The 18,795-nt window shown below is 38.6% G+C and overlaps 1 protein-coding gene across 1 annotated transcript in view; it reads left to right on the top strand.

Moving 5' to 3' along the window:
- The first annotated feature begins 1,631 nt into the window (after positions 1–1,631).
- The window catches only part of LOC107708348 (breakpoint cluster region protein-like), a 79,169-nt gene continuing 62,005 nt past the window's right edge, over positions 1,632–18,795 (top strand). The window contains exon 1 of the mRNA XM_016512541.1: positions 1,632–2,523. Coding sequence (XP_016368027.1) covers positions 1,797–2,523 — 727 coding nt within the window. The 5' untranslated portion in view covers positions 1,632–1,796. The remainder of the gene's footprint in view (positions 2,524–18,795) is intronic.

Raw genomic sequence — 18,795 nt, forward strand, 5'->3', positions numbered from 1 at the left:
GGTAAGGCCAGAGACAAAGGAGTAGAAAATGTAACCAGCAAAGGTTTAGGTGTTGCATTCAAAACATGATTTTTACAATGCAAAACCAAAATGTTTCATGCTACCTTTTTCTCTATTTTTAGGAAAATACACTCATGAACCATTTGAATTAAAATGTGTGTCTTCATTTTACTAGCTGGTCTGTTCCTGTGATGCAACACGGCAAGTTTTAGGAGCAAATATACTTGAATAAATGAAATTAATGTACAGAGATTTAGTTACATAGCTGAGCACAAGATTGACAGCTGGGAGGGGCTTCCTTGAAAAGGGGTTCCTGTTTGGCCCTCACCAGCCAGTCTGGTAGTGGCCTGTATATTTGTACACATGCAGCACATATATCCGAACGGTACAAAGTACTTTTTCTTTTTATGAAATAGAGCTTTCTGGCATTTAGTTGTCCATTGCATCACACTAGTTCTTGCTTGCTAAAATGGATGCATGTCCCTGACTATGCCCTTGGTGTGGAATTTCAGTATTTTTCTAACAATCATGCACATTCCCTTAGCCTTCAGTGGACTTGCATTTAAGCGAGTGTCACTGACATTGCTGCCACTCATGTCTCCGCTCCTTTTCACTATGTTACAACAATGTCCCGAAGCTTCAAGTTTTCTGACAATGGACCAACCCTGCTAACATGTAAATCTGTTGGAATTCCCACTACGACTACTGTAGCTGTTTATAGCTGCATTTAACACATGGCCATATCAGCTTGAATACACTCCACTGTTATATTCCACTGCAATATATGCTGTTTTTAAGAAATATATAATATATTGTAAAGACTTGGTCAAATTACTTGCGTGATTGTTTTCTTTACCCCTTATAATTTCAGTCTTGTCTCTGAATGATATGAATACACCATTAGTTTTTTATTAGAATGGTCCGTACACTGTGGTCTGACTTGCTCAGGAACTGAACTTGGATGTTGGCATAAATGACTCAAATGAAAACACTATTGCCATTAGAAATATGTTGCAGTCTCTTTTTTTTAGTAAATGTTGCCTTTTGTATTAATCACTCATACAATTATTTTCCTCTTTGTCATACTTGCTTATATGCTAAATATTTATTTAATAGTGCACTTGGCAGACACGCCAAATCTGCACAGTCTAATTATCAGCGACAAAATGGGATAATCGTGAGCGTCTTTAGAGAATTTCGTCAACGGGAACTAAACGACCGATCAAGGAGAGTGATTTTTTCCCCAGTCTACACAGACGTAAGCACAAAGGGGCTTTGGGGATAATGGTGATAAAAAAAGATATTACATTATGAACGCAGGACAACTGGAATACATCGTCACAGACACGACCGGACCGTATAATTTGTTTATGGCGACCAGTTTAATTTGAAAAGCATTCTAAGGAGTATTTTGTTCATCTCGTGCGCTCTGGAGAACAGATGCTGTCATTGTGCGGGGGACCGAGATTTGTGCGCGTGATATTCTGCAAGTGGTCTAGTCGGAATGGTGCGCGAGATGAGACTGCGTGTGCCTTTATTGTTTCCGCGCGACATGTTCAATAACGGTCGTTCTGTCGTTGAACAACTCGAGCCCAACGACGACAATTTTGGTACGGAAAGACTGACGTTCGAACTTTGAGAGAATCAAACGGGCCAACTCACAGTCAGCCAGTGATGGAAAATCAGGCCAAGAGAAACCATTCTACACCAACGTTGAGTTCCATCACGACAGGGGACTGGTAAAAGTCAATGACCGTGAGGTCTCTGACAAAATTAGCTCTCTTGGGAACCAAGCCATGCAGATGGAGCGCAAAAGGTCACTTCATTCACTTCCAGGCAACCTTGCTACGGTCGCAGGTGATCTACGCCCCAGGCCTGTCTATAGGGGGCGCTCTACTGAAAGCACCTGCGGATACGATGCAGAGTATGAAGACGGCGAACCCAGTCCTCGCTACAGCACTGCGAGACCAAACGGGGCCAAACCGCCACCGCCGCCATGGCAGCCATCAGATTTCCAGCCATACACTAGTGTTTACGTTGGAGGGATGGTGTCAGGAGAAGGTGGCGACGGTAGGGTCACTATGAGAGACCATGGAGGAAGTGACGACCATCTTCTCACCTGGCCCAGGAGGTCATACTCCCCTGGAAGTTTCGAGGATGTGGGAGGCGGAGGAGGCGGATACACGCCAGACTGCAGCTCCAATGAGAACCTGACGTCCAGCGAGGAAGACTTCTCCTCGGGACAGTCCAGTCACGTGTCACCCAGCCCTACGACAGCCTACCGCCGCCCACTCCGAGAGAAGAGTCGCTCACCTTCTCAGAACTCCCAGAATTCCCAGCACTCATTTGACAGCAGCAGTCCCCCTACATCGCAGACACAGAAACGACACCGGCAGCAACATGTCGTAGTGTCTGAGGCCACCATTGTGGGTGTAAGGAAAACAGGACAAATCTGGCCCCATGATGGAGACTCTATTGCCTCCAGTCGGGCTTCCCATGATAACAGTTACCATGGAGATCTAGGTAAGTCATGATTATCTTGTTGTTCTGTTTTTCTTATCACAGGTGAAGAGGTTCCTAACAAATATCAAATGTAGTGAAAAATGTATGGCTTTACATAAGCAAAATTGGTTGCTGCTGTAAAACTAAATGAGATGTGACATCACTGATGACATCACTGTCAAGATGATATACTGGGTAGCAATGTGCAGCATGGCTGAATAATTGCAAAGCTTTTGGCCAGGCACACTCTTCTTACAGTGATAATGAGTGAGCATTTTGTGTTTTTCTTCTACTCTGCCTGCTTGATCAGTCAACTTTTCTGTTTTTTCTCCTTTTATATTTTGTTGTTCTTCCATTAAATCCCTCCTCTGTCAGCTTCTGTGCTTCCCGTCCCAAGCTATTGTCCACTTTTGTTTCACGCTCTGTCTGCATCGGTCAGATACCGTGACGACTGCTTGCTGCGAGTTGGTTAGTCCGGTCAGATGAGACTCATATATGAGGAGTAATTAACTGGACAAGCTTATTTATGATCATGAGGTCAAGATGTGCGTGTCAGAGTTTGTTTCTTTATGCAGGAGAGGAGCCGAGGAGCTTTCATTCTTGTCACATGCTGCTGTGGGAATCTCCCAAGCAGGACAAAGACCCAATGAATGAGTGTAAATTGTCATACATATTTGCATTCATTTTTATGGTACTGTATTTTAATACCATGATTAATTGACTTGGGAGTTTATAAGGAAGAAATCAGTGGCGCTCATGTGAGCCATCTCTTGTGAAATGCTGTAGTCGAGTGTAGGCAAAAGAGGGAAAATGAATGATTTCACTTTTCTAATTGATGTCCATGTACAGCAATATGAAAAAAATGTGGTAAACCTTGTTGCTGGTCTGAGAGAGTTTGATAATCATGTGATAATAATCTTATGTATTGTGCACTTCTGCAGTTTACATATGTTTTTCCTGCATGATGTTATTTTTAGCAGCAAAATCCCTTATTTTGTAGAGGGCCAGGGAAAAAATGTTGAGAGGGCAAGTAAAATATAAACTACTGGTCCAGTTGGGTCAACTGAAAAAAATCCATAATGGTCTCTCAGGCTCACCAAGGCTGCATTTATTTGATCGTAAACAGTAATATTGTGAAATGTTATTACATTTTATATATATATGTAAGTCGCTTTGGATAAAAGCGTCTGCTAAGTGCATAAATTATTATTATAATTATTATAATTATAAATTATATATATAATAAATTAAAATGTAATTTATTTCTGTAATGGCAAACCTGAATTTTCAGAAGCCATTACTCATTACTAATATGCTGATGTGGTGCTCTTTTTCTTTTTTTTTCTTTTTTTTTACAATTGTGCTACTATTTTTGGGAATCATTGGTGTATATTTTAAATTTTTGATTAATGGAAATTTCAAGAGAACAAAATAATTTATTTGAAATAGAATTTATTTGAAATTTTTGTAATGTTATAAATGTCTGCTGTAACTTTTTTCAATTGAATGTGTCCTCAATGCTGAAGTATGAATTTCTTTCCAAAAAAAAATGAAAACCTTACTGACCCCACGTTAGTGCACTTTGACTAAATTCATGAACTAAGTTTTGCTGGGAAACGTTTGCATGTGATGCATTAGTGATTGTTTTAGACCATTCTTTCAACTAGCCTCAAACTTTTACTGGCTCCAGACTAGTGAGCAGTTCTTATTGTTGAGCCCTGCAGAAGTAGGAACTCTTACTGACCAAAAGTACAGCATAGTACTGTTACCTAATAAGCAGGTGTCTGGAAGATTCAGCCAGAGAGACTGATATCCATGAGTGTGACTCACCAGACTGCTATTTCCATGGTCAGACTTTATAAGCATTCCAAACTTTGCACTGCATTGGTTTACTTGTTTTATCCAGTATCTTTTAACTTGTTTCTCACCAAGAATCAGAATGACATCAGCTATCAGAATGTCTACAGAGGGGAGGCGGTGTCATGTGGCACGCTTGGCTTGAAATCCCAAGGCTTCGAGCTGATGAGGTGAATTGCACTTTGGTGTGAAGCAGACAGACCCGGAGGGCGTTGGCACGGCCCGTCCATTCAAATGCCAGGAAGATTCTCTTTGTGCAAGAGTGAGATAACACAGAGGGCGGACGAAGATAGATAGACACCAGCTGAGCACAGTCCAGTAAGCTCCAGGTTCTTTTGTCCTCATACTGACTTAAAATCAGTGTGAATAAGTTTGAAAACCACCTCGCTTATTTTTAACAGTTAGCACGGCTTGATATAACCAGGTGGCGTTGTAGTAAAAGTCTGTAGCTCTTTAACCTGATTAAATGATTTTCTACTTTAATATGCAACCAGTTATCTTCAAATCAATTTACATTTTAGCTTGAGATGATTTGCACATTTGTTCCTCTTAAACAGTGAATCAAGCCAGTCAGAATGAAATCAATAGAGCGGCCATTCATCTAATGAAGAAAACCTTCGCGGGCCATGCAGGTTACCATTAGCGTGACAGTATGCAACTTACCTTGCCAAGAAAGAGATGCTATCACATATGATCTTGCCTGCCTTTTTATTTTGTTTGACTTGCTGCTTAGAAACATGATATTTTTAAAGGACACTGCCAAGGAGAGGAATGAAATCCAGTGGCCCAAAAATCATAATGCTGTAAGAGAAGAGGGAGACAGGAGGACGTAGCGTGTGCTGAACTGCTGTCTCTCGCCTCAGTGGACATGTGAAGATGTGGGGGCTGCTGAGACACAGATCGGAAAGGCTCTCATTGCATAATGGTGTGAACAGTCCCACTCATGCATGTGTGCGTATGCATGTGTGATTTTGATGTTTGCATGCATTTATTACATCTTTGAGCCTTTACGATAAAAGTAGATAGTGTTCACAGACACCTCTGTGTCCTAATTGCCAGCCTAACCATGTCATCCTTTAAAATTTGCAATTCGGAAGTATTTTAATAAAAGCATTATTTCTGCACACAGAATCAAGCCCATATGCTGAGGTTTCTGCATCTCTTGTTTCCTCGTCCTCCTCAGGGGACTGTTCCCACGGTCAATGTCCCCCTTGTAAACAACAATTGTAATTGTTTCCCGATGGTCCTCTGCCGTTTTGAAGCGGGCATCCAGGAAGAAATGTCTTTTTGTGGTTTACAGATCAGTAGCAATGTCCTTTGGGGTGAAGAGCGAGTGAGTCACGGAGAAAACAAGAGGCAGGGGATGACAGAAAACAGAAAGTTCTCAGACAAACACCCAGGAAAACATCAGTCATTCATTAAAAAGACCAAGCAGCTGCTGTGCTCTGTTCAATATGTTTGCATAAGTCACAAATGACGTTTACAGTGATGCTGGCATTTCAGGTAGTTTGGAAAAGGACTGATGGTTGTGTGGAAACTCTTGTAGTACGCAGGGGAAAATTGTCTCTTTTTTTACCCCACTGCATGAATATGAGTACTCAGCTTTTCAAATGGTGTCATGGAGTATATGCTAATAAAAAGAAAATTAAAATGTATTGTGAGTAGATAAACTGATAAACTGGGCCTTGATGTCAGACATAATGTGACGCTATAAGGATTGAATTTGCAAGAATTTAGTGATCAAGATTCCTCTTAAACGTTCTTCCATAGTGTGTTAAAGAGATAGTTTACCCAAAAATGAGAATGCTGGCTCCTGCGTTAGCAGCACCACACGCATGCATCGTGGTACTCTTGTAGTGTGCCGAAGACTGACATGGAAGTAGACTTGTGCCGGTATTCGGTAATGCGATATATCACGGTAATGAATATGCACGATATTGTTATCATGGGCACTTCTAAATACCGTGAATAATTATATATTACAAATTATTTAGAATTTTGAATGCATTTTAAGAATACTTTTCCCATCAACTGGTCAAAATGCACAACACTGCTGTATGCTGCGTGAAAGACGTGTGTGCACTGGTGTAAATAAGCGTGGACGAGAAGCACATGGCGGAACATGTGAGAGATTCTGGGTAACGTGTCAGTTGCATGGCTGTCTATGCTGGGTCAGAAAGCTCTCGGATTTCATCAAAAATATTTAAATTTTTTGTTCTGAAGATGAACAAGGGTCTTATGGGTTTTGAACGACATGAGGGTGATTAATGACAGAATTTTCATTTTTGGGTGAACTAACCCATTAATTGTTCCTGTAATTATTCATTTATTTTTTTTTAATTTTAACAATAAATTTTTTTAATTTTGCATATTATAATCTTGAATATTTGGATAAAGCCATTGTTCTGTATGGTTTTGATTTGCTAAAAAGAACTGGTTCATAAGTCATTTGTACAGCAATCAGACTACATTCATTGGGCATTAGGGTTTTGATTTACTAAAAGGAGCCTGTTTAGCTGCTCCTTCATAAAAAATATTTTCCCATATTATATAAGATTTGTCATGAGGTTTCATGAAAAGTGTTATTCTCGTCACATATGAATGCCTTTACAAGGGTGAGATTGAGAGAGAAGGTGTGGACAGGAATGGAGGTGTGAGTTCAGCTCAATGCTTGCATTGTCCAGCAGCACCACGTTGAGGTCAGGCCGCCCAGTCGCTTATTTTTAGACAGACACTCCAGATTCACAGAAGTGTGCTTTCTGGTGTCAAGTGAAGTCCAAGAACAGAATGCACACTGAGTGTGTGGAAACAATGACTGTGGTCTTCCCTCTTGTTGTTTTGTGTTCAGGCAAACCCAGAATATTTGGCTAATCCACGTGTCTCCGCTGGTATGTTTTGTAATCTTTGGCAGATTTTGTGAATGCACAGTATTACAGAAAAGATTTCCATTCTAAAGATAGCTATTTGTTGGGTTTTCTAAATAGAAATTGAAATGCAAGACTAGCAGAAAAAATGGCAAAGCATTAGTGGGGGTTATATGTGGGAAAATAACACAAAGTCATGTTGTGAGAAAATCACATGGACATGAGCAGGAAAACTCTGATTAACGCCAATTCAACAAGGCTCTGCCTCCCAGTGTGTTTGGAAAGAGAGAGTGAGAGCTTGTTGTCTGAGGACTTTCTGCCAAATAGCAGTAAAGACAAACTTTTCACAGCCCCCTTCTGGCTTCCTTCTCTCCTGGTGAGGAATAAAAGGGGAATAAGAAGGGGCACACTTTACTCGGCCAATGATTGGTGTTGTTAACACTCAAAGTGACAGCTAAACTGTTTAGCAGAACATTTGAACAACCACATTCATTTTGGTTAGGTAAATCCTTCAAATGTTACTTATATAAGCTACAACTTAATCTATGCAAGTACAAATCATCAATTATTTTTTGTGAATCAAAATATCCTAAAACAAATGACTTATTTGTTGCAGTGTTTATTATAATGAATAGTTCAAAAAGACAAGGTACCAGTTTGAACACTACCCTGTGTAATTTACTGCATTGACAGAGAGAAATTTTATTTTGTATTCAAGTAAAATGGACATTATTATTGAAATATATCCAAATCAATCAAAATGTAATCAAATTTAATCCAAATTGCAACGGAAAATATGTATTGTTCCCCAATCAGGAGTTTGTTGAAGTTAGTTTGAAGGCTAGAATATACATGACTTTTGAAAAAAAATTCTGCAGTCTGGACGAGTATATCAAACATGTTTTGACATTTCGAGCTAATACACATATTGTTTTCATGAGGGAGTTTGTTGTGTTCAATCAGAACAACTTGAAAGTTTTGAAGTGTATGATCCATAGTTGCTTAATGTATGTTGCCCAGTTTTTCTCTGTAACCATTTACAAAGTATGGCAAGTCTGTGATACCTATGTTTTCAAATCTGTGTATTCCAGACTTTAGTTGAAGTTAGATATACTGCTGAAATGTTTAATGGCTCATAAGTGTCTAACTGACTTTACACTTTAGGTGGCAGTTGGATTTGCTTAGCGACTGTAAAGCTCTCAGAATTTTTGCATAATTTAAGGCTGTGATGCTTCGCTTGTAGTTTCATTAGGCATATTATGAACACAAATCTAGCATGGCATTACCTCCCACTCGAGCTGTTGATGTATGGCTGGCGTTGTAGCTGTAGATCAGGGCATAACCGGTGATGTGAGAGGTGTACGGCAGTTGGCCAAGCTGATTCGCTAGGCACAGATGGCCAAACCTCCCCTGCAGAGCATTTCTTAGTGCGGGGCACTGCTCTGGCTGGCATGAGCTCTGTACAGTGGACAGTGACCCCACCCACTGAGGAAGAGCTACCCAACATCACCCCATAACCCTGCCACACTCCACCCAGACCGCGGCTTCGTCACCCTTTCCAGAGCATGCGCAAGCACGCGTGTGTCGGTGAGGCCACATGTGCCAAGTGCTCAAACACAGGGGTTTTGTCACCGCACAGATGCAGCCATTCCAACGGACAGCACATGGAGAAAAAAAATCAGGGAAAAGCTGGCATTACAGAGGCCCACCCTGCACAGATTTACTGCTTACGTAAACTACGGCTGTTCTATTTGCTGGCCTTTTCTGACAGCGGGTCCATTGTAGTGATCACAGTTTACGTTCAAGATGTATGAGTCAGATAAGAGAAGACTATTTGGATCAGCATAGGAGGTGACTCCTGTCACACTTCAGATTACAAAACAAATCCATGTTGTCATACAAATACAGCGTATAATCTCAAATCTTGTTTAAGTCACGAGAGGAACAGTCATTTTAATCAGTGCTTCATTCATTATGTTGAATATAAGACACCAAATGGCCCTTACAAAAACAAGCAAATGGTTCTTGGCTTATTTACTGTCAATTTGTGAAAATGGGCTTGTTTGCATGGTCAGTACCTTTTGTTTTTGGCCTTCCTGCAATTGCACTTTGTGGCATGACATAAATCAACCTTAATCCTCCCTCTGCTGATAAAACTAAGACATTCCAGATTGTTCTTTCTTGTGGTTTAATGAAGCATTCGTTTATTTCAGCCAGAACTGCTCCCTCATGTAGTCTGGACAGCTGCTTTGAATCTAGACTGCTTGCAGCCAATTATTACACTTGCACCTTTGTGATGTGCCTCTGGGTTTTCGACCAAACAAGGGAAAAACCAGGAAGAGATCAAAGCGTTGGCCCCAAAGGACACTGGGGGTCCCCTCATAACTGAATTATTTTAAAGAGCAGAGGGGGAACCCATGCCAAAGGTTGCTCTTGCCAAGCAATCCGTGCAAAATAATGCAGGCTTTCTGTATTCTCCATGTTTTTTGTTTCTCTCTTTTTCCTTCCTCACTCCAAGTAAGGTATTATTAACATGGATAGTTGACCAAAAACTCAAAAATCTTTCATTTGCTCTTATTAACTTGAACATTCTTCTAATTTTTGTGTTGCACTTATTTTTGGGTCAAATATAACTTTAATGTCCGATTTAGGGTTGCAAAGGGGTGGAACATTTCCGGAAACTTTCCAAAAATCCCTGGAATATCCTGGAAAGTTTCCAAAATTTCTGGAATATTTGAAGAATTTACTGGAAATTTTCCACCTTTTTGCAACCCTAGTCCGATTACATCCTGTCATCACATTCCACACGATAACTACATTTTTTATTTGTACAAATGTTATTTTAGTCATTTTGATGTACTATTATAGGTTTTATTAATATTTTGAATTTTTAGAGAGAGTTAGTTTTCATACATTTTCAGTTAATTTTTTTTTAGTACATTTTTATGTGCTTGTTATTTTTGTTTATTTTAATTTGTAATTTTTATTCCCATTTTAGTTTGTTTTATTTCAGTTAGCAATTTTAATACTTATTTTAGTTCATCATTTCAAAATGTATGTTTAGGTTCTAAGATTCTTCTAATATTTATTTATTTTATTTCAGCCTAATTTCAATGAACAAAATTTTATTTTAGATTTTAAGTTACAGTAAACAATAACAACACTGATTCATGCATGTTGTCTGCCACGCTTAGTTTGAACTCTTTAAGAGGCGCTACTGGACAATGTTCTATTAGTCTCAACCCTCTACGCACACCTTGGCAATATAATCGCCATTGGCTAGTAAATTTTTTTGTTTACTCGCCAGACTGATATACTATTTTACACACACACACACACACACACACACACAAACACACACACACACACAAACGTAAAATACAGGTGTGCTGCGTGCTACATACTGCGCATCCATTTAGTACATGACATGATCTATTGAGCGCATCCAAATAGTACAGATCGCTTGACGGAGAGCGAAACTCTCAAGCGCTCAGTCAGCGTGTTTATCGAGTGAAAATCTGTGTTGAACGCCTCTAACGCACATACTGGCGAGTAAAATCTAAGAATTTATTAGCCAATGGCTAATGTTAGACATTATTTAGTCGCCCAGAGTAAGATTTAGTCGCATATGCGAGTGATTTACTCGCAATGTAGAGGGTTGAGTCTGTCTGACTGTAATAGGATCTGTCACCCTCGCCAGCCACACGCGCCCTTCTTCCATGCTCAGGATCGAGATTTTCTATTTTCTTGAGGCTTCACAATACTCTCTTCCATTCCCCAGCTGTCAAAATCAACCGTCTGACTATTCAACAGACAAAAAAAATAAAATAAATCTACCGACACTGTGGTCTGTACTCTAGGCAAGAAATGGATTGTGTATCATGACAGATCAAAACACCGGTCTATTGAGGCTTATGTCAAAAACAATAAGTCTGGTTCCCATCACCGCACGACTGTAAAGGATTAGGGTCAGGGATGTGGCGAAGAGTGTTATGACTGTAACACCATAATAGGGCTAAAAGTGGCTTTTAGAGGAAAGGGTTAATACTCAAGTTATGCCAGAGTAAAGGGTGAGGATTAGACTAAGCGTTTGTCGCCAATGGTTTATGCAAATGATCTTTGATATTTAGCTGGGTCTACATGCCATTATGACTTTGAAGTTCCTGAATATTGCAGCCAACTCTAATTCAACTGTACCATTTCTACAATCCACTAAATATAGACAGTGATAGTAAAATCTGTTTCAGTTAAAGTTGGCAGTAATTGTATAGCTAGCTGCAGTTATCAGTATGTGGTTAAATGGTGGATTGGTTTTAGTGGTGTGGACTGGAAACGGGGCTGTGTGTTCAGAGGAGAGAGAAGCTGAACTGGGTTTGGCAGGACACTAGGGAATGTATTTGTATCTGCTCTCATTCTCTCTGACTGCAGTGATAAGTGAACACTGTACAGTGGCTTCAATGACAGGATCATTCTCTGTCTCTTTTACACAGCCTGCTTTTCATAGTATTATACATATGTGCATTTCATTTCGTAATGGCCAAAAGCAAATGCATATAAGCGAGACCAAAAGGCAAACAATATACATATAGGGACCATTTTGGTCATTGTCTGATATTAATGACTTTAGCTGTCTGATATATTGGCTAGTAGGGATGTAACGATTCACTCAACTCACGATTCTATTCGATTCACGATTTTGATTTTACGATTCGATTCGATTCGATTCACGATTTTTTTTTTAACAAAATGAGATTTAAGACGAATGATAAATTAAATGTGTCCTTTTATTATTGCTTGGACAAAATACTGCACGTTTCTTTGTGAAATTGAAATATAACACTGTAATAATATACTAATATAGCACTTGTAAATTATTGCCCTTTTGTTGGTTTTGATTGCTTCTATTGTCCTCATTTGTAAGTCGAATTTTCAACCGGCTCGCGGTTAATCGTTACATCCCTATTGGCTAGTATTGGGTATTTAATCGTGCATGCTCATTTACACCTATTTTTATGCTACATTTATATTACCTTGTTGTTATTTAATGCTCGCTTAAAGTTAATAATTACAATCACTAATTATTTAATCTTTAGAAAATCTCAAATTGAATATTTGTCTTGTGTATTTTCAGTTATAATGTTGTGATGCTTTAATAGCATTTTAAATGCGCATTAAAAATGGTTAAGTTTATTTTCAGGTGTTTTATTGCTATTATTTTTATCACACTAAATAATATAGAATTTTAATATTAGCCATTTATTGGACAGAATTTTATTTGATTTTATTACAGTTATTGACCAGAATCTTATTATGTGTGAATCGCAATGTTATCAACAAAAATAAATCAAAATGGACCCTATTTACTGTCTAAATTGACAAAATTAAATGAAATGATACTTTATATGTCCCTGGTAGTATTGTTCATGTTCTAAAGAAAAATTATAGTTTTCATCACAATGCAATAACTTCCTCTACATGTGAAATAATACTTTGTTTCTGTTACTTCACTAAGTTTGCAAAGTTGGGTAAAAATATGAACAAATTAATGACCTACTTTTCGCAATCAAATCAAATAACCGTAGTCCCATAGTACATTATTTCTGCATATTCTGTTTCACTTCACATTACGAAAATTAAATGGTACAGATTAGTGCTGTGTTCAAAATATCGATACGACGATGTATCGTCACAGAGATTTGACGATACGAGTATCGATACAGCTGGCCCTGTATCGATATTGTGGCACGTGTGCAGCAGCTTAATTTGTTTAAAATTTTACAACGTTTAAAATTGAGTAGAAAAGTGCTAGGTTTCTAAAAAAGAATGAATAGAGCATATATAGGCTACAACACGGTTTAATCTGGCCGCAGAGGAACACAACTGGGTTGCCTGATAGAAAGAGACGTAATCCCCGAAACAGAGCTTTACACTTGCGCAATACTTTAATAAACAGCTGTTTTTCTAAATTCTGCTGAGGTGAAATTCAGTGCAGTCCTGTATCGTGATACGTATCGTATCGTGACTTTGCTGGTGATACACAGCCCTAGTACAGATGCTGTTTCATGTTGTTTCACCTATATTTTAGTTGTTTCTGTCCCTTAGGTATTCTTGTCCCATTTTCATTTTCTGCTTCTCTCTTTTCTCCTCATTTTCTTAGCTCTTTTTCTTGGCTCTTTGTAGTAGGATTTATATTAGTGAGGCTCATCAGGGAGAGTTTTCAGAATAAACTGCTGTCAGGTCGGAGGGGAATTTTGGTTATAATAATAACACATTATCAGATTAATGAGCGAGACTGATGTCTAGTGGCCAACTGCACTTGTATCTAGCAGTCGGGGCTGCTCGTTCCTCTCTGCCTCCACCATCTTTTTGAAGGCAGGTGGGCCGGTTCTGATTTAAGGCTCAGAGGACGGGCGGAGCGCCACGGTGCAGCTGGCTGCAACTCTGAGCCGCGATGTCTCCTTCTCCTCGTCAGCCAGAATACAAATCAGCCTGGAACACAAGCGTTTGACAAAAGGGGACCGAATATTTAGGGAAAAAGAGGCGTTTGAGTACAGGATGTCTTAAACTCTGGGCTTGTATTGAGTTGGAGGAAGCTGTGGTTTCTCATCCATCGGTGCTTGTCTGTGTCTCTGCTCTTGGTCTCCAGGCGGTAGTGGATCAAGGTTTGGCCAGCTTCTGGTCTATCCCACTGCGATCTCTAAGGGAAAATGTGTTTTGGATTTTAATGCTTTGGCTCCAGTGCGGTTTAGATATGCAATAAAACTCAAGCTGAGTTTTGGACTGACTTCACTTTTTTTCTTTTCATTTTTTTATTTACTCTTTTCTTTTCAATTGTTTTTTATTTATTTATATTTTTATTTTCCTTTTTATTCTTTTCTTTTTTTCCTTTTTTTAATGTGTATTTTTACATTTATGTACATTTGGATTTAATTTTTCATGGTTATTGGCCATAAACTGACAATAATTATTGGCTTATCGGCTCTCAGCCAAACTTTTTAATTCTCTTCTCTTCTCTTCTCTTCTCTTCTCTTCTCTTCTCTTCTCTCCTTTTAACTGCATTAAGGCCACAGATTAGCCCAAATATTATGGCCACAACCAGACACTGCAGCTGTTACACAGTTAAGTTCCATAGAAAATTGGTCACCATTACGAACAAAGCCTCATGACAGCGCTCCCCACGCCACAGTGTCCTTCTGAACAAACACGCTCTGGCCCAAATGGCAAAGTTTACCTTCACTTCTGTTTTCTTTCACTCACACTAGGGCTGTGCGATTAATCGAAATCGAATCGAAATCGCGATTTGAGACGTTGCGATTTCCTAACCGCAAAACCTGCGATATGGACTCGATATTACTCTGTTCCAGAGCATATGCATGACTGCCAACCTTGACTTGCAGTCTTACTTGCCCTGGGCAAGAGTGAGCGCACCTCCGTTCTCCCCAATCAGCACTGCTCTAGCCAACTGCGTAAACACCCACCATTAAAAAAAACAAAAAAAACAAAGCGGGAGAGAGACAGAGTGGGATTATGGCGTCTACTGGGTCAGATCGATAGTTAGGCAAATTAAAACTAAAGAAAACCGTATGCAACTTAAGCTTCGAAATGACAGACAACGAACAAAAGTAATTTCCAAGAGCTGCGTCACAGCGCATATCAAAAGCTCCCGTATCGGTTCTGTTTTCAGTACTGGAGAATAAAAGATACATTCTTAGATGTTTTTGTTAGTACGTGAACGTTATCTTACACACTTTATCTCCCCAACAGATTAATTTGAAATAAGTTTAATATGCATGTTGGCTATTCCCAATTCAGAAGAGCGCACACACAGCCTGTGTCTCTGAATGCTTCTCATACTCGCTCCTCTCTGCCCCACGCGGCGCGAACCCCGCGTCACGGACGAGCCGTTCACGCTTGCCGCACTCACGCAGCCTGTCTCGTAATGCTCGAATATACTCGCACCCGGCTCCGCAAGTCTCCACGAGCGCATCTGGCAGTATGGATGAGGCTTGACACATGCGCGCAACCTGTGTCGACTCGCGCCTGGCTCCGCGTTTAAAACGAATGTAAATTCAGTCTAACTGCTTGCTAATTTCACTTGGATGAAATGAAACATTCAGCACATTTTCCACTTGCTCTTAAAATCCCAAATACTTAAAATGAATAAATCAATGTAATACTTTAATAATTGACTTAAGAAATACAGTTCATTTATAAAAAATAAACAAATATTTTCTGTGAAATTCAGTAATTAAGTTAATTCTGTAAAAGTAGTTATACCATTATAATCTTGCCTGCTGAAAAAAAAAACAATAGAACCCCTCCCAAAACACAATAACAAATTTAATGGATTTCAGGGTTATAATGGGAATTTGTTTGGTTTTAATGTAAACTATAATGGTGTCTATTTGATGGATTCTATTGGTGGGATGTAATCTGGCAGATGGCAACCAATAGAACAACAGTAATTCCTATTGGAATAATGCCCAAAACAAAAAGGAATTTTGTAATGGTTTAATGGAAACTATAAGAATTTCTGTGATGGTTTCTATTGTTTTTTTTTCAGCAGGGTAATGATACCCATACTGTGCTGCACATTATTGACAATATTGAGCTGAAGCTTGACTTTGCAAATTTAAAATCGCAAATCAAATCGCAATCGCAATATCTGTCAAAAAAAATCGCAATTTGATGCTACTCCATTGGGCTGATTTGACACGTGCTTCAGAACGCGGTCACGCAGGGGCGTTCCCAAAGCGACTTCGACGCAGCTCGAGTTCCTGAAGGGGAACCGATAGATTTTTTATTTCTTTTTAAGTCTTGCTTTATGCAATTGACCAATATCAGTATCGGTATCGGAATCGGACAATAGTTGTTTGTTAAAATCCATATCGGCATCGGCCAAAAAAAAATCCTATCGGTGCATTCCTAGTATACACTATCAGTTTGTGATCAGTAAGAGTTTCTTGAGCAGCAAATCAGCATTATTAGAATGATTTCTAATAATAATTTTTCACATGATCATGTGACACTGAAGACTGGAGTAATGATGCTGAAAATTCACCTTTGAAATCACAGGAATAAATTACAGTTTAACAGATATTCACTTAGAAAACAGTTATTTTAAATAGTACAAATATTTCACAAATATTACTGCTTTTGCTGTAATTTGGATCAATAAATGCAGGCTTGGTGAGCAGAAGAGACTTTGTTAAAAACATTAACAATCTTACTGTTCAAAAACTTTTGACTGGTAGAGTACATAATTTTATCTTTTAAAAACAAACAAAATCGAGCAAGATAATGCTCGTTTATACTCGCACCTGGCTCCGCACCGCAAGTCTTCACGAGCGCATCTGGCAGTATGGATGAGGCTTGACGCACGCGTGCAACCTGTGTCGACTCGCGCCTGGCTCTGCGTTTAAAACGAATGTAAATTCAGTCTAACTGCTTGCTAATTTCACTTGGATGAAATGAAACATTCAGCACATTTTCCACTTGCTCTTAAAATGAATAAATCAATGTAATACTTTAATAATTGACTTAAGAAATACAGTTCTTTATTTATAAAAAATAAACAAATATTTTCTGTGAAATTCAGTAATTAAGTTAATTCTGTAAAAGTAGTTATACCATTATAATCTTGCCTGCTGAAGAAAAAAACAATAGAACCCCTCCCAAAACACAATAACAAATGTAATGGGTTTCAGGGTTATAATGGGAATTGTATTGGTTTTAATGTAAACTATAGTGGTGTCTATTTGATGGATTCTATTGGTGGGATGTAATCTGGCAGATGGCAACCAATAGAACAACAGTAATTCCTATTGGAATAATGCCCAAAACAAAAAGGAATTTTGTAATGGTTTAATGGAAACTATAAGAATTTCTGTGATAGTTTCTATTGTTTTTTCTCAGCAGGGTAATGATACCCATACTGTGCTGCACATTATTGGCAATATTGAGCTGAAGCTTGACTAAAGACTTAAAATCGCAAATCAAATCGCAATCGCAATATCTGTAAAAAAAATCGCAATTTGATATTTTCCCCCAAATCGCACAGCCCTAACTCACACTCTACTATCCTACTTCATAATGTCTTCTCCCGAGGGGCTAGGCATGTGCTGGTGGCTGTTATTGATGCTGGGACTCTTTTCCTGCCCCACCAACGACTGCTGTGAGGGAGTTTTCATGTTTTCAAACATTTTGATAGCAAGGACCACTAAATATGATGATTTCCTTAAAAAATAAAGGCAGCTTTATAATTTTATGTATAAAGACTGATTGGTAATGTGTGTGAAAAATATTAAGCTTGATTTTTATATCCCAAGTTGTTGTTTTGAAGCCAAAGCAAATGAATGTTAATAGTTATTATACATTTTATTATATATATTAATAGGGGTGGGCAATTTGTCAACCGGTAAAGATTTTGGACTATTGTCTCTATCGCAGTTACAATCTCACGTGGCGTTGCTGTGCTAGGTGGTCACAAAAACAAGATATTTTAAGCTAGTGAAACACAAACAGAAGTAAAAGAAAATTAATTTCGCTATATGCATGCGCTGTCTGAGAGACTGTTTCTGAGCGCTATCAGAGAGGTGCGCACTTGAAGATGGTGCTCATATTTTTGCAGCTTTATAGGCCTTGAACGGGTAAATACACACACTTACATTTGTCAAAATGCCCGTCTTTGCAAGTATCCTCATAAACACAGTAATTTAGGTCTTAAGTGAAAGCAAACAGCTGAGAAAGAAAACACATCCGGGCAGCTCTTAAAGTGACAGCAGTCTAAAATTCCTGCTGACTGTCATTCATGTTTATCAAACAACAAAAGAGAGAAAATCTCTTAATGCTTTTGACTAAATCACTTTTGTAATTTTAATAAGAATATGCAGTGTTTTTTTATATGTTTGATTACTTTATACGAAGTATGTAGCATTTCTTATTTATTTGTTCTAGTGTAGTTTTGTTCTATTGCTTGTAATTAGATTCTTATTTAATTGCTTACAGTTTACTTGTCTTCAGTGAGCTTGAGTTTTTTTATTTTTTTTTATTTTTTTTATTTACGCTAGTATTATTTTTTTGTGATATTGACACTGGTGACAAGAATTATGAAATTTCTATGGTATCAAAAAATGTTGTTATCATAAAGACTAAAAAAAAACTATATAGTGATTTGTGATATTTATCGCTACCGTGAAATGGTAATAGAAAAGGGATGACCTCAAGCTTGAGATTACTGTCAAACAAAGCCGTTTCAAACACTTGGGAGAACTTCACAAGGAGTGGACTGAAGCTGGAGTCAGTGCATCAAGAGTCACCACGCTCAGACATCTTCAGGAAAAGGGCTACCAAGCCACTTCTGAAACAGAAACGTCAAAAGCATCTTACCTGGGCTAAGGAGAAAAAGATGTGACAGGAGTGGTGTCCCCACAGGGAAAGTGTATACCGTATTGGCCCGAATATAAGACGACCCTGATTATAAGACGACCCCCCCTTTTTCCAGATGTACCTTTTGGAAAAAGGCTTTTTAAAAAACAAATCTTGTTTTTTCTCTATAAAACACACTTTTTCT

This window comes from Sinocyclocheilus rhinocerous, unplaced genomic scaffold (genome assembly GCF_001515625.1).
Source record: "Sinocyclocheilus rhinocerous isolate Xijiao unplaced genomic scaffold, SAMN03320098_v1.1 scaffold1136, whole genome shotgun sequence".
NCBI classification, from domain to species: Eukaryota; Metazoa; Chordata; class Actinopteri; order Cypriniformes; family Cyprinidae; genus Sinocyclocheilus; species Sinocyclocheilus rhinocerous.